This window comes from Rhizophagus irregularis, chromosome 23 (genome assembly GCF_026210795.1).
Source record: "Rhizophagus irregularis chromosome 23, complete sequence".
Taxonomy (NCBI): domain Eukaryota; kingdom Fungi; phylum Glomeromycota; class Glomeromycetes; order Glomerales; family Glomeraceae; genus Rhizophagus; species Rhizophagus irregularis.
Window position 1 is genome coordinate 1,908,943 of NC_089451.1, and position 16,841 is coordinate 1,925,783.

The window sequence follows — 16,841 nt, forward strand, 5'->3', positions numbered from 1 at the left end:
ACTCTAACAAAAAAATAAGTCTAATTGTCTCAATTTCCCTCAGATTATACCATTCTGTAAGATAAGTCTAATGAAAAAATAAGTCTAATGGGATTTTTGTCTCAACTTTTCCTTAATCAAGAATAGGTTCAATGCAGGCTAGCTTACTAAAAAGCATATTTTTTATAAAAATCCAACGAAATGTCACCCTTGCAAAATCTTGCTAAAGTCCCAATTTTGTGCCGACTTTTCCTTAGCTTAAGAATGGGGGCTTGGCATAAGCTACATCAGCATAAAACTTTAACGAAAAATTTAAGTCTAATTATTTTACTCTACCGGAAATTTTATAAGTCTAACAAAAAATATATATCAGAAATTGGCTTCACGTTAGCTAATTCCTTATCTAATACATTATTCATTTAAGTCTAACGATTTTACCCTGCCAGGAAATTTATTAAATCTATAATGAAAAAACTAATATTTTTCTATAAAATCCATGGAATTGTCCAAGAATGGTGGGAAGAGTAAGAAAAAACTATATTCACATTGCCATCCCGACACAGGTCGAAATGCTAAAAATCGGCAAAAAAAATGGCGCGAAAAGCAGTGGCTATTCTTGGCTATTCTTGGCTATTCTTGGCTGTTTTTGGCTATTTACGAATTAACCTATACTATTTGTAAATAGTTTATACAAATTTGCGAATAGTTTATGCGATTTGCGCCATTTTTTTTGCCTATTTTTGATCATTTGACGTGTGCGAAGTTATATGAGCAAGAGGGAGGTAAATGTCCATTGAATATTGCATTCCCAAATTCTAGCAAAATTTACACATGTCAAATGACCAAAAACAGGCAAAAAAATGGCACGAATTGCATAAACTATTCGCAAATTTGTATAAATTATTTACAAATAGTATAGGTTAATTCACAAATAGCCAAAAACAGCCAAGAATAGCCAAGAATAGCCACTGCTTTTCGTGCCATTTTTTTTGCCAATTTTTAGCATTTTGACCTGTGTTAAGTAAAGAGTTGGCTGAAATAATCTTTTCATTTATTTTGATTGACATCTATTACAATATTCTCCCTTTTCTAGTTTTATTGGATAAAGGCATTCCTTACAAAGAAAAATATTAAGATTTGCAAGCACATCACTATGGGTAAGTATCATTTTCTCATAAGTTTTTTCTTGTATCTCACATTGAAGTCTTTCACATATCTCTGATCGAAGCCTTTCTTGTATCTCCAATCGAAGACTTTCTGATTGAAGCCTGTCATAAAACTGAATAACATAATAGCCTCTGACATGATCTGAGCATCGGTCACAAGCAGAAGCAGTTGGCTTACTACAATTAGAATATGGTAACCATTTTTTTAATTTCCAATAAAATCAGCATTCAGCAGGTCTAGTAGAAGCTCTCTTACAAACCTTTTCAGTATTGTAGAGAAATGGGCAGAAATATTTACCGATCATCCTATTTTATATCACTAAATATCAAAAGAATAATTAATAAATAGTTAATGCTTCAGTTTTGGGAAGATAGCTAGAACCGTTTTGGCAAGCTTGCAAATACCATCTTCAGTGAAAGGAATAGGAAATAATTAATTAAAGAAAAAATTATATAAGCAAGTAATAACGCAACAGTTAGAGCTAACACCATGGTTAGAAAAACAAGAAGTAATAAAAAAGATACAATCTGTGAACATTGTGGTCATGAATACTCAATGCCACAAAAACTTTGTGAGCATTTTAAGCAAAAAAATCCATGCAAACTATTACAAAAGCAAAAGGAAGTAGCTTATATTCAAACACCAATTCAGGTGCCTATTCAAAAAGCTAACCAACAGGCTATCCAAGCTTCTGAAATTAAAGCATAGGTAGAAAGCTTTAGTGTAAATATGAGCAACAAGAAGAAGCCACATGTGGTAATTCCAACTTTAGTTGTTAAGCTAAAACCCAAAAAGAAAACTCCAGTATTTGGTGTCAACTACATCACAAAAGAGGAGGCAAAGAACTGAATCAGTCTAAATGTATGCAAATCCAGAGAGCGAATTAAGACATGGGGAGTAAGATTGCAAAAACATTGGAAAGAATTAGATCTAGGTGTTGAACCAGGATCCACTTACTTCTAATAGAAGTCACTCACAAGCTTAAGGTAAAAATTACATAGAAAAGTTAAAAAAACTGGTTGAATTCATAAGGTAAAATTCTTTATAAATTAAAAAAAGTAAATGTAATTCTATGGTAAGTTTTTTTTATGTAACCGTTAAGTATATGGTATAATTAAACAGAATTTTAAAATGTAACTTGTAATTATAAGGTAAAATTTATGATTTTGTAAAATTTCTTAGTATATACTATTTTTAGCACAAAGTTTATTACACAAACACGTAAAATTTCATTACACAAACATGTTGTAACTTTTAAAATTAGGATAATCATGTGATCAGATGAATAAAGGACTAAATGGAACATGGATAAACATTTAACCGATGGAAGATTATTTAACCAAGATAATTAGCAAACATAATGTTATAATTACACAAACTTTATTTATAATTATTTATTTATAGTATAGTTATTTATAGTTATTTATATTTAGATTAGTTATATTTAGTTTGGTTATTATTAGTTTAGTTATAAATAGTTTATCATTGTGTTAATGGAATCATTGTATCAATGAAATGATTATATCAATGAAAATTCATTGTATAAATGGGAAATAGTTGTTATTTAAATAGATGGAACTAGAGATGGCACATCTGAAATGTGTGTCAGGTTGACGGCGCAGTGTGGCGCAGCGATTTTTCCAAAAAAAATTAAATTGCAATTTTTTTTATTTAAAATAAAACCTTTAAATTACTGCAATAAATGTATTTTCGTCCGCTCTGCAAATTTACTTAGAGTATATACGGGCGGTTTAGAAGGCCATTTTCGAGTTATTTAATAAAAACCGTTTTTTTGACAAATCCAATTTTGGAAATGATCAGCAAAGACGATAAAATCAGTTGTTATATACTAAAGTCAAAATCTACGTCCAAAACCTCCTTCCGTTTATAAGTGAATTTTGTAAAACAGATGAAAATACATCTAATGTGTAAATTTGAAAGCATTACATTAAAAAGAAAATCTTCAACTTAGATTTTTTTGAATTACTGCGCCACACTGCGCCGTCAACCTGACACACATTTCAGACGTGCCCAGAGATGGAAGGATTATGTCATATGAGTCATAGTTTTAGAATCTTATAGAAAATTATAAAAAATTATAATTTAGTGAAACATCAAAATGTATAAAAAGGTTGACTTTTGACTTTGGTCAACAGCTTCCTTTTGCTCAATTTTAATAAATATTAATTATTAAAAATTATTTATTATTTGATATATGTGAAAGGTCTGAATATAAAAGTTCTATTAGTCTGAAAGTATATTATCAATTATTTAAAGTTAAAATCTAAACCAAGCATAATAAAATGAACTAATATTTTTATAACACATCATCTTTCGTATAGGTGGCAGGACAGTGATAACATAAAATTTATTATATTATATCAAGAAGTTTTAAAAGTGTTGATTTATACCAGTATACGTATTGATCAACACTAGCTAGTTGTTCAACGTAATTAATAATATTAATCAACATCCGTATACTGGAGTATACCAATGCATAATGTTAATATACACATCGTTCACCTCTAATGTGTAGTGCATTGTTGTTCAATACCGTATATTAACACATACTATATATATTTAAATTAAATTAAAATTATATTTATTTTTACTTACCTTAGAAACTGAACCAAATACCTCAATTTACACTATTAATTATCTTACAATCTAACTACTGCATTATTTAATTTAAGTATATATTTATATATATTAAACTTAATATTTAAAAAAAAAATTATTTCAGCTTGTATAATGAGGACCTAAACAATACATATAGAAGTCACATTAAAATCAGAATTTTTTATTATGATCAATAAGCAAATTATTTTTAATTTGACTAAGCAAATTTTTCATATGACTTTTAAAATTCCATTTCGTTATGCAATCTATTTTATGACATATTAATATATATCTATTTAATTAGCATTAATTTGAATAATAGTTTTTTAGATAATTGTATTAAACTCTTTATTATTAACATATTACATCATATTAATTCTAATATCATCACGATTAAAATAATTAAAGGTATTTCGTGCTATTCCTATTAAAGTTAATGAACTTTTACTAATTATTAGTTTATTTGTGTTAATATGATATAAAATATTTTGAGAACAATGATAAGTAAATAATACATAGCCTTTCAAAGTTTGGCTTGCAAAAATATTAAGATGAATTGGTAAATACACTTGTAAAGAAATATATGATAAATCTTCAATTTGATTAATTTCTTGAGTTACCATAGCTTTTATAATACATTGATATTATTTTAGCAACACAGATTTTTTTTCCATATATTACAATAACAAAATCATCTTGCCATAAGGGAAAATCTTAAATAACATTTGCTGATTCAATACAAAATAATAAATATATTATACTGACTTACTTGCATTATTAGTTTTACTATTATAATTACAAATGGTTCGTCTTTACTTTGATAATTCAGAATTTTGTAAATTCGCAAGACTCATAGTCATTGTTTTCTAATTTTCTTTTCATCATTTTTCGCGTGGCTTTATATAATATATTGTTGGATCATTATTATTTGTGAAATGTGAAACAATTTGGCTAGCCTTATTTGGATTGATACTTCCAGTATTTGTTTGCTTATCATCATATACACGATATTGTCTTTTAATTGGCCTTGAATTATATGCTTCATGATATTCTCATAATGCAATTATAGTTAAATAATCCAATTCTTTTGTTGGAAGAAGATATCTAATAAGAGGATCTTTTTAAAATAGTATTAATATAGTATTTTTAATATTGTTGAATATAGTAAAATTAATAAATTATGTATACCATGAGTTTGTTTTTCATTATTATATGTTTTTGTAACATTTAAAATTGAAATAATCTGTTTTTGGTGAATACGATCATCAGTATTTTCTTCACTATTCAAGGAATCAAAAATATCATTACTGCTGGCAGCATGTTTAGAAGCTTGATCGATCACATCAGAAATTTCTCTATTGATTTCAGAAAATTCATTAATTTTAGAATTTAGCTCAATTTCAGCTGATATCTCTGAATTTTGCTTTTTTATCAAAATATATGGCTGTAATATTAAAGGATTTACATGTTGAATAGTATCTATATCAAGAGCATTAGCAAGTTCAGATGCCAATTCATATGAATACTCTATAGTCAGAGTAATTTCAGCATCTGATGGCCAAGTACATAGTGTTGCCAAATTCCTTGAGTTAATATCTCCTACATTATAATCAAAATGATAACCTAAGTGAAAGGAAATACTTAAAAAAACTAATAATTTAATCAATTTTTAAACATATTAATTGAATAATTTACCTTCACATACTGATTTTCCTTTTTTAATATAATATTTTTTGCTCTTAATGCTTTGGTATATTGAGAAATTTTTGGAACTAATTGCAATAGTTCAAAATAATTAAAATCTGAATTAATTTGGCGTGTCGTGTGAAAAATTCAAAAAAAAAAGTGTTATAGCGCATCTATGTATTCATGGTAAAAATGGGTAATTTGAATAATACTTTCAGTGTAATATTACTAATAATATCATGGATTTTGCGAGAGAAATAAAAATTGCAAAACTTTGATCTGCTAAAAAATTTTTGTTTAAAGAAATAAAATCAGAATATTTTTCACTCATGTTTGCTATATGTTTTTTCCAAAGTTGTAAAAAGAAAAAAGCTGTCATTGACATTTTAATTCTTTCTAATGGAGTTATTTCTCGATTTAAGTAACTATCAATAAGTTCTCCTAATTTTAAAAATATATTAATAAATTGAGCGAATAAAGCAAAAAAAACCAATAATTACATATAATAATAAATTACCAACCTATAATAAAAAGATATACAAAAATTCTCTGCATATCCTCTTTAATAATATCATAACAATTTTGTAAATTTCCTGAACAAAATGCATGGTATGTAGCACTGTCATCTTGACGGTCAAGTTTTATCATATCTTGATGATACATTACCAAATTTGGGATATGAGATAACTTTAATAGTTACTCAAACTGTACTGTTGAATTTCCAAAAGTAAGAAGCTATGCACCAGATATTATAGCATTGCAGCTGGTTTTTTTTGTGTGCTTAGGGGTGTGCCAGAAATCACGTGATAATGCTCAATTAGAGACCTAATCCCCCTACCCACCATGTGATTGAATTCTAATTGGCTAAAAAAATACATATAATATATAATATATTATATTAATATATATATGTATATTATAATACAATTAGTTTGCTATCTAATAATTCAATTTGCATAAACTTTTTTTTGTTTTGTAGCCCCATTTATACCTTATAAAAAAAAAAAAATTTATTGAAATTGGACTGCTAGATGATGAAATAATTGCAAAAAAGCTTATTAATAAATAAATTATTATATATTATATATTATATTATAATACAATTATTTCACTATTCAATAATCCAATTTACATAATTTTTTTTTTGTTTTGTAGACCTCTTTATGCTTTACAAAACAAAAAAAATCCATTAAAATTGAACTACTAGATAGTAAGTTAATTGCAAAAAAGCTTCTTAATAAATAAATTAGTACTATATATCACATATATATTATAATACAATTATTTTACTATCCAATAATTCAATTTGCATAAACTTTTTTTTATTTTGTATGGTGCGGCGCATCTATACTCATCAAATGAAAATTGGGTATTTTTAAACTTCAATAACTCATTAAAATTTTATGTTAAACTGAAAAAGTAAACTGATACAATTATAGATTAAAGCGATTCTTTTTCATTCTATCAGATTTAATTTCCTCTAACTTTTATAGATTAAAAGTTATTAGCTTTTTAAGTTGGAGTATTTTTTATATAAGTCTATGTAAAATAGTAAAATTTCGGAATTAATTTTTCACGTGATTACGATTTAAGCCAATCAGGTAAATCTAATTTAATAAATCACACAATGATCAATGGGGATGTTACCAAATAAGGCTAAACTATTACTTAATTTGGTAAAGATCAGCCTAAAATAAATTTTTGGACTGTTGATGAGTATAGATGCGCCACACCATAGCCCTCTTTATACTTTATAAAACAAAAAAAATTCATTGAAATTGGACTTTTAGATGGTAAGATAATTTCAAAAAAGCTTCTTATAAATAAACAAATTATATATTATTTACTATAAAAGATATACTATCATCATAAAAGGTATATTGTGACAGGACCTAACCTTCACCCACCTACTAAATCACGTAATTTCTGGCACGTTCCAATAGGATCTTGTACGCAAACAACAGGTTCTATGTTCAGAAAAATCGGGCAGCTGAAATTAATTCCAAATTTATCATTCTAAAAAACTAGCTGTTCATCTGTTGGATATTTTTGGATTGCAGTTTGAGCTTTAAATTTAACAATATGGCCATCTGAACCAATTGATAATATTGAAAGATTAAGTTGCGGTGCCATTTGAGTCAATAATTCTTAATGAAAATTCGTTACAGTTAACTGGTTATCAGACCCAGTATTAGCAATTAATGCAATAAGCCAATAACTACTGGCGGAAAGGTTGGTAATGGTACCTAATAATAATAATTGAAATAAATATGACTATGAATCGTATGTATATAAATGATATAATTTATTATAAATGAATACTACCTGCAATATATAGGCACGCATGTCATTTGCAATAGCTTTTTTAATTTTGATATCATTAATAATTATTGGGATATCTTTATATGTATTAATTTTAGTTTCTTTGATAGAAAGTGTTGACCCAACAATACATCCTAAACCAGAATGATACCAAAAAGCAGGTTTTAATTTGGTATTATCAGATATAGCAGCTATAGGTCTTTAATAATTTAATGTATCAATTAGCCTTTTAAATTTAGCAACATTCTCAAATAAAAAGGTAGGATTTGTAAGTGTCGGTATCTTCATCGTTAACATGAAGTTTTCTATTTTAGATAGAAAATTTTTTAACCAATTAGCACAAATTTTTATAGATAATAAAATAAGCAGATCATACCATATATTTTGAATTGTGTGCCCTTTCAAATTTTAATGAAAAATATTAAGAGTTCGAATGCTAAAACTTCCTAATATAATGAGGAAGTTTGTAAGTTCCTCATTATATTTGAAATTTTGCTTGCCTTTTATAAATGGCGGCTTAAACTATTATTTTACAAAGTCCTTCAAAAACAGGTTTTTCATTAAATACGCCATGAATAGCTTTATCTGCTAATGTAATCCATATATTTGCATGATTGTTGTTTTTAACAATAGACCAAATTTCACAGAGATCTTGATTTTGCAAATGTTTTAATTAATTTCAAAATAAAATTTTGGTGTAAATTTGAGATTTTGAGGTGCTGGTTTTAGGATGGCAAGACGATTTTCTAATAGATTATTGTGTTTTAATGCTAAACATTCATCACAAATCTCTTTTTCAGAATATCCCATGCATATTTTAGCGTGTACCACAATACCTATTATTTAAATAGAAAAGATTTTTGTTAAACAAGTAAATTTTTAATTTTTTCTCTCAAAAAAACTTACATTTTTTACCAACACGCCATTGAGATTCTGCATAAATTTTTTGATTTAATGCACGTTTTTGTGATGTTGTAAGTTTTTTTCTTGTAAATTTATGAGGAAATTTATTTGGAAATATTTCTTTAGCAATTACTTCAACATGACGAACTCCACCATAACTTGCTGATGTTCTATCAACATTAAGGATGCTTACTAAAACTATTTTTTCAAAATTTTAGTTCAGTTAAAATTCAATCTGAAACTATTTTTCATAATAAAAATTAATTGCTTAAACTGTTTTTATGCTTTTCTGAAACTAATTATAATTTAGAAAAGTTTTGGATTTACCAATTATTTTATTAAAAATAAAGTTTTTGAATTTCAGATTTTTGAGTTTTATCGTTAAATGAGTTTCAGGCAGCAATACTAATCAACATAATTTGTAATTAAATTTAAACAGAGCCCTAAGCATCCCTTTCTCTTGTTAGATACTTGATTAATATATGTTGAATTAATTATTATATTATTATTTTCTTCACTAATTTCATTTTCAGCTTCATTTACTGTAATAATATCATCATCATTCATCGTATCTTTTACTTCACTCTCCCAATTATCCAGTCATCATCCAAATTTTCATTATCTATATTATCATCTTCATCTGTTGTTGATTTTGCAAAAAAAACATAAAATACTTTATTGTCCATCTTTCCTTTTACATCCTGGACCATTTGCATGACGATTAATATAATCTTCATCATATTTCCTATTAAGTTTTATTACTGCTCCATATATGCAAATAACTTTTTTAGTACGTACTACTTTAACAACATATGGATGTTTTTGTAACTGTTGTTTAAAATATTTCTAGCTAACCATACATCAGGAAATTTGTTTAGGCGTAATTTAGTGTAATATTTCGAAGGTGGTGTAAAATTTCGAAATATTACACTAAAAACGTAATATTACAAAAGTTTACGCTCTTAAATTTGAATAATTATAGTAATTTAAGAATATCTCGCTATCTACTGATCCAATCAAGACGATCTATAGCTCATTGGAATCAGCTCATCAAGACGGATCGAATGGTAGTAAAATCGCATTTCTACAGTTGATAGAACGCTCTATAGTATGCAGTAAAGTTTTAAAGTAATAGAAAATCATCTATCGAACGTAAAGATACGATTTTACTACCATTCGATTCGTCTTGATGAGCTGATTCCAATGAGCTATAGATCGTCTTGATTGGATCAGTAGATAGCGAGATATTCTTAAATTACTATAATTATTCAAATTTAAGAAATAGCTTTTAAATAATATTACGTTTTTAGTGTAATATTTCGAAATTTTACACCACCTTCGAAATATTACACTAAATTACGCCTAAACAAATTTCCTGATGTAATGTATATGTCTATCTAAGACTTGAAAAAATGTGTATATGTATAAAAATGGTTTTGATAAGGATATAAACTATATGTAAGCATAAAAGAACAAAGAACTAAATACATAAAAAGACAAAAAAATTCCAGAAAATTAAAAATTGTATGTACAAAAATTAAGATTATTAAATTAGGAATTTTACTACGCAAACTCATATCTGAGTTTAATTAAACCTCTGCTTTGTTACATATTTGAAAACATGACTATATTAAAATTTTTTTTTGGCTAAACGAAATAAAATATAACCTAAAAAATTTTTTTATATGATGGCTAAGCAAATTTTTTTGTTACTTATATATGTATTGTTTGGGATCCTATTAGAGAGCTTACATATATTATGTAATTATCAAAAGGAGGAAGGAATAACTAAAATCTTACGTTATACTTAATAAAATTATATGATTTATAAATATTATAATTTGATTGGTTATTAAATCTGACAAGAGGGAGGAGAGGAGTAAGTTTATATTAAACTGAATATTACATAATATATGTAATTCTCCTTAGAATATGCAATATGCTTTTTTGCTGTTTTAGCAATACATTTCTTCAAATGATCATTGTCACATTCGATGGTATTTTTGCAAATAATTACTAAGGAGTCATATATAGTGCAATAAATATGAGATAAACGTTTCCCAGCTTTAAATTCCTCATTTTTATGATCTTTTAATTATTTGAATAAATCCATTCTTGGAGAAGTATTTTTGATTATATTCAAAAAGTTTCTTAAATGAATAACGAACATGAGAATATTACATTTCTGGTGTTTTACTACTATACCTATATTGCAGATTGTTTAACGCTTGCATTACTACAGGATTTAAACCAGAATAGTTAGTTTTAACTATTTTACAGATATAAGGACTTTATAGTAATTTATAGCAATTTTACTGATTTTATCGATTTATAGCTGTTTTAATGACTTATAGTGATTTATAGCAAGTATATTATAATAAAATGTCAGATTCATTTTTATTCAATTATTCAGGTAAAAAACAGATTCATATTTTTTTTGATTCAGCTAAATTATACACAGCATCTTTAGTTAAATTTTGTATCATATGTGATCTCCCTAAATTCCTACCAATTCCACGACAGTTCTACAACACTTCTCTGGCGCTGAATGGGTTCTCAAATTACGGGTGATCAGCATATTATGTGAATTTAAAAAAAAGGTTAAGCCACCATTATTATTCGATTAATCATTTCATTAAATTAAATCAATTATCCTTCGCTATAATCAGAATATATCACTTGATATTTCCATAAAACCAGCCCAATTTTTATGGAGTTCTCTCACCAATGTAAACATATCTTCTTCTACTGAATGGTCTGACACTCAGCTTCATCTTCTCATCAACGAATGTAAACAAAAAAATTTCAAATATCATGCCATTCCAAATAAGAAGAAACAAGATTTTTGGAACGATATCGCCAGTATTAAAGCTTAATAAACAAGAGAATACCAACTTTTTCCTAAGTAAAGACTGTCATAATAAGTTCTTAAACCTTACAAAGGCTTTTAATGTAAATAGACCTACTTGAATTTTACATGAAATCTAGGGTTAATATACTTACTATTTTTTTAGATGGCCAAAAGATATAGAGAAGGAACTGGAACTAAGAAGAGTTTGGTGGTGGAAAAAATATACAAAGAGTTCTCAACAAAGTTCTGGTTAAAATCAGATATGTTTCTATAGAAAATAAGTGGGTGATTATCTCTAAATTAATACAATCTTACCATTCGCTAGAACTTCCATTCGAGCAGGTATATAATGAAAATGTTGGATCAAGTAGTGTAAATTCTTTTGAGGTAACATCCTCTTCAATCTTACCTAAACGGCCCAAAGGGAAATCAAGTTCTGAACAACAACCATTGGAAAAGGCTGTCAAGGATTCCTCCAAATTATCATCACTTACAACATCAAATCTATTAACTGTCGAAATACCTAACACCTTTAGACCCGTAATCCAACAATTCCTTCTTTTTCGCAAAATGCTAATGTAATCAATGTTACTATTAATTATGGCGGTGTATGAGAAGAGGATTAGAGTTTTTTTTCATTAATTGTTGGCAGAAAGGACTGGCGCCAAATATTTATATTTTATAGCTATGATTTATGTAGAAAACAAAAGCAAATGTAATACTTGACCTATAAGACACTTCGGCAAATAGTTTAGTAAATTTTATATTTTTATAATTTGTAAGTGCGATGCAATAGAATACAAATGTAATTAATAAATATCACTTGTAAAACACGAAATACATTTAAAAATTTGAAGTAAAATCTTTATCATATTTTTGTAAAGTAATACGCGAGAAAGAGCCAGCCGGCTAAGTAAAAAATGAAACTAATAAAAGGTATTAGAGTAGATTGTGTTTAAAGGGAAGAATCACGTTGATCCTTAAGCCAAATGCAACAGTTCCTTCTCACTACTCTGCATTATTATTGTTTACACTAAGTTTACTATTTAATCATAAACCAATATTATCTAAAGTACTAATATATTTATCCTTCTTTATATTTTTCTTATAAAACCCTTGAACCGTAACTTTCTTAATATTTTCACCTAATTCACGAATTTCCATTTCTACATGAAGACACATTTCTTTTGAGTTAAATCTTTTTTCTGCCTTAATCTTATCAAAAATTTGCTTGAATTGGATCCAAATAGTTAAACTAATATCCTTGAATGTTATTAGTTCTAAATTAGATGATGCACAAGATTGATTGGACACTTTAGAGTGGTTTGATACACTTTGTTGATTAGTTTCAACTAAGGTTGCTTGCCAAAACCTCTCCAAAATCCTGCGATAAATTTTGGCAAGATTTTACTATATGTTTACTATAGTTTCGGCAGGATTTCGGCAGTTTCGGCAAATGGGGGTTTTGGCATTTCGGCAAAGTTTCGGCAGGATTTTTAATATGATTTAATATAGTTTCAGCATTTTCCGTATAGGTTTCGGCAGTTATTAAAAAGGTTTCGGCAAGCAACCTTAGTTTCAACTGGCTGGATTCTTCTATTGATTGTATAACATTAAATTAATCCATTTTGGAGTGCATCAATAGAAGTATTAACTGAGGAAAATCATTACAGCAGGCTTCTTTGATCTCATTAAGCCTTTTGGTAACAGTATGATCATTTGAAAGATTTTCTGCGCCTCCTCAGTAAAGTCATCATCACGTGCCTTGATTTTTTCAGCTTCTGCAGTAAGTTTCCATCAATTTCGGCATAAATTTTACTGATTTCCACAATGAATATAGATTTAAAATTGGAAATACTTGTGTCAACTTTTGCGGTGAGCTTATTGTTAAATTCAGTAAAGGTCTTTTCTATTTCCAGTATATCAAGATAATTGACAATTTTGATGGCACATGTATAGAGTTCATTAGAGACTTTCTATTTAATATTTGACTATATGGTGGCAAATCCCATGAATATCACTGGATTAACAAGTAAAAAAACAGCGAATAAGGCCAAAAATAGCATGCTTTCAGAAGAGTTGAGCAATGTCAAACTGGACATGATTAGGCGTAGTAATTTTATTAAGAGATTTTATTGGTAGATCAAGTTTTTTTAGATATTAACGATTGATTTTTTTAATAGCAATAATTTTCTTGCGTAAATGCACTGGGAAAAAGGTTTATTTTATACTGTATGCCTACTATGCACAAAAAGAGAATTTAACCCGATTTAATAAAAGTTATGTTGCTTTATTAAATGTATTCGTCATAACTACATTTTTCATAATTATATTTTTTCAGCTAAAACAATTATAAAGGCCTGGATCCCATCTAATAATAACAAATGTCTCTCCCCTGAATTGTAATAATAGCGCTTAAAAGAAAATCTGAAGAATTACAATTTTTGACAACTTAATGTAACACTAATGGAGCAATGCTGTATCTCAAAATTTTCCATTTATTTCTAAGATCTCTTTCAAAACAGAAGATTTCATGTGGTGCATCTTTGTTTGAGTTCACAGCCCCACTCCTATTTCAATTGTAATCACAAAAAATCAGGATATTTGTCATCATGGGATCAAGATCATGTATAACTATTTCCTATTCAAAAAATGGATTAATATGTGATTAACCTGTATACGTAATTTGAATGCGCTAACATCAGTAGGATAATAAAAATTTATCGTTTATGCACAGCGCCTTTGGCTCCGAGGATCTGTAAGTCATTGATTTAATCGACTCTATTTCCATTTTTGAATTTCTTTTTAACAACGCCCTGTCTTACGATCCGCATGTAAATCAGGGATGTATTTTTTTATTAGTAATTCAGTACTGTGTAATGAGTGAGATAGAACATACCAGAACTTTGGGAAAGTTCATCAGTATAGCAACACAAAAATATTGCTCTTGGCCGGGGGTTATTCTAAAATAACGACTGCGGTTGTTCACAATCACATGATATAGTGGCGTAATTATATCACATGCCTATATCTGCGGATGTCGATGACGTTTTCTGCATTTTTCTGGAGTATAGATGACATTTTACTGCGCATGGTATATTTTATGCAGATAGAAAGCCGGCAAAGAATTTTCGATATCGTACTGCGCATTTCAGGTGATCGATCTTACATGACCGGCCTATGCTACCACCTCAAGATCTGTATATCTGTATATACAACATAAACGGTAAGATTTGTCCCCATAATAGTCTACTATATTTTCCTTATGATTCGTCTCGCATGATGGACAAAGTGAAGATTTGTCTTGTAACATCTTCAGATTCGACACTTTTACTTAAAGATATACCAGGGTAAAGCTTTAAGACTTTATTGCGGACACAAAAAAATATATAGCAATGTAAAAACGCGTTTGATTTATTATTTTTATAAAAAAATATTTGCTATTCTTGTTTCATTCTTCATCAAAAAGAGATCTTATTAGTATAGAATATGTTTAGAAAATTCGTATATGAATCATGATCACAAAAGTAAGCTAAACATCTAAACCATTTGCCCCTTAAATGCCGTTAACATTAAAAAATGGTAATTTGGTAGAGTTAATGTATACATGTACGATTCTTTTGGCACAATGTTATAAGAACCGATTTTTTGTCCAACAAGTTCTACTTTACCAGTTGCTTCATCAACAATTCTAAGTTCTCTAATTTTTCCCTTGACACAACAACCAATTACATCATTGAGGATGCCGTCCCTCCGCAAGTCTTGAAGCATTTGGTTCGTGAACTGTGACAGTGTTGGGAATTGTATCGGATCCAGAATTTTTACTACAATATTCACCTTTGTTACGTGGCTCTTGTTGGTGAAGTGTTTCTATTGCCTTTTTTCCCGGTTGTTCGAGCTGTCTTCCTGACACTATGGTGAGAGCTACTTCCATTTCGATGTTCTCCATTTCTGTCAACGTTACCTCGTACGGTTCCTTTAAAAATTTTATATATTTGAACTTTAATAACCAAATATATACATGAAAATGAAGTAGCAGAGTGAATATAAATCAATAGATCTATAGATTTACCAGTTGGTCTTCTCTGAGATCCATTTTCGAGTTTCCGGATCCCAATTAATTCGTCGTGTTCTTCATAAGGTTTTCCGTCCTCAACCCACTTTTTGTAACTGGTCCAATTTACAGAAGACTTGAAGATTTTACTTACTTCTTCTAGTTGTTCTTCTGTGAATTGAGGAAACAAAGAACGGGAAATCTTAGACTCTGACATACTCGCGAGAAAAGGTTGTGACATCACTGAAATCACTTACTGGTGGGTTTTACTATGTGATTTGTAATCAATTATACGTAAAACTTTTCATTGGTAAATTGCCGAATGCCAATCATTCTGGACTTAATTATTGTCACGTTTCATTAGTGCAAGGCTAGAAATTTTCTACTAAAATTTTTATCGGAACTTTTACTGTTTAATATGATTACATTTAAAGATTTATGTTATCTCTTATAAATAAAAGTATTAGTAATTGATACAATGATACTGAGATCTAATATAAAAATGCAAATGCAAACTTACAATTTTTAAGATATAATATTGGACAATACATAAGTAAAAACATTAGTTATGAAAAAACTATATATTAAAAAAATAAATATAGAAAATTTTAGATTTAATTATCCAATATATTCAAGTATTTTTGATATTAAGTCAGTATCTCTTATAAATATGCTTGAATTAGTTTGTAATATTTTAAGAAACTATACTTTTCATAATAAAGTAATACCTGATTCCTTCATTATATCCATTTATCATCTAATTCTGAGTTATATTCATTCTTAGAATTTTTAAACTGAGACTTTTTATTACTCCAGCTCTTTTTAATTAAGTCTTTAGCAATAATTTAATTTCTAAAAATATTTTTTTACATAATCTAAAAAAGGAAGATAAATTACATTAATAAGAAAAGTACTTCCTTTTAAGTAATTATATTTCCTTTAACAGTAAATAGTCCACCTGAATTGCCTGTATTAGAATGCATTAGCTCAGTGATCAAAAAATTAGCACATAGAAACTTATTGTCACTGGTAAAACAAACAGTGTTAAAAAGTTTTGTGATACATTTAAATAGATAGGCTTTAGTTTGGATACCCGTTACTAATGGCAAATCAAAGCCTTGGTCAAACATATCCTGAAATCATGTTTTGCAGGATTGCAAATTGATTTTTTTATTATTCAAATACATTAGATAACACATATATTTATATTACTATTTTAAACACGCTTGTTAGGCTGTTGGTATATATGTAAAATCGAAT

The 16,841-nt window shown here is 27.9% G+C and overlaps 4 protein-coding genes across 4 annotated transcripts; 2 read left to right on the forward strand and 2 right to left on the reverse strand.

The window, feature by feature from the left end:
• Positions 1-1,635: 1,635 nt before the first annotated feature.
• On the forward strand, positions 1,636-1,854 carry OCT59_015391 (uncharacterized protein; the record flags this gene model as incomplete). Its single annotated transcript, XM_066139970.1, has 1 exon — positions 1,636-1,854. One exon carries the CDS (start codon positions 1,636-1,638, stop codon positions 1,852-1,854), a length of 219 nt encoding a protein of 72 aa, XP_066002795.1.
• A 9,636-nt stretch (positions 1,855-11,490) lies between these two features.
• On the forward strand, positions 11,491-12,109 carry OCT59_015392 (uncharacterized protein; the record flags this gene model as incomplete). The annotated part of the gene is made up of 3 exons (XM_066139971.1): positions 11,491-11,628; positions 11,691-11,730; positions 11,802-12,109. 3 exons carry the CDS (start codon positions 11,491-11,493, stop codon positions 12,107-12,109), a joined length of 486 nt encoding a protein of 161 aa, XP_066002796.1.
• Positions 12,110-15,067: 2,958 nt separating this feature from the next.
• OCT59_015393 (uncharacterized protein) lies at positions 15,068-15,298 on the reverse strand (the record flags this gene model as incomplete). Its single annotated transcript, XM_066139972.1, has 1 exon — positions 15,068-15,298. The coding sequence occupies one exon, from the start codon at positions 15,296-15,298 to the stop codon at positions 15,068-15,070; it is 231 nt and encodes a 76-aa protein (XP_066002797.1).
• A 71-nt stretch (positions 15,299-15,369) lies between these two features.
• On the reverse strand, positions 15,370-15,798 carry OCT59_015394 (uncharacterized protein; the record flags this gene model as incomplete). The annotated part of the gene is made up of 2 exons (XM_066139973.1): positions 15,370-15,503; positions 15,600-15,798. The coding sequence occupies 2 exons, from the start codon at positions 15,796-15,798 to the stop codon at positions 15,370-15,372; spliced, it is 333 nt and encodes a 110-aa protein (XP_066002798.1).
• Positions 15,799-16,841: the final 1,043 nt, after the last annotated feature.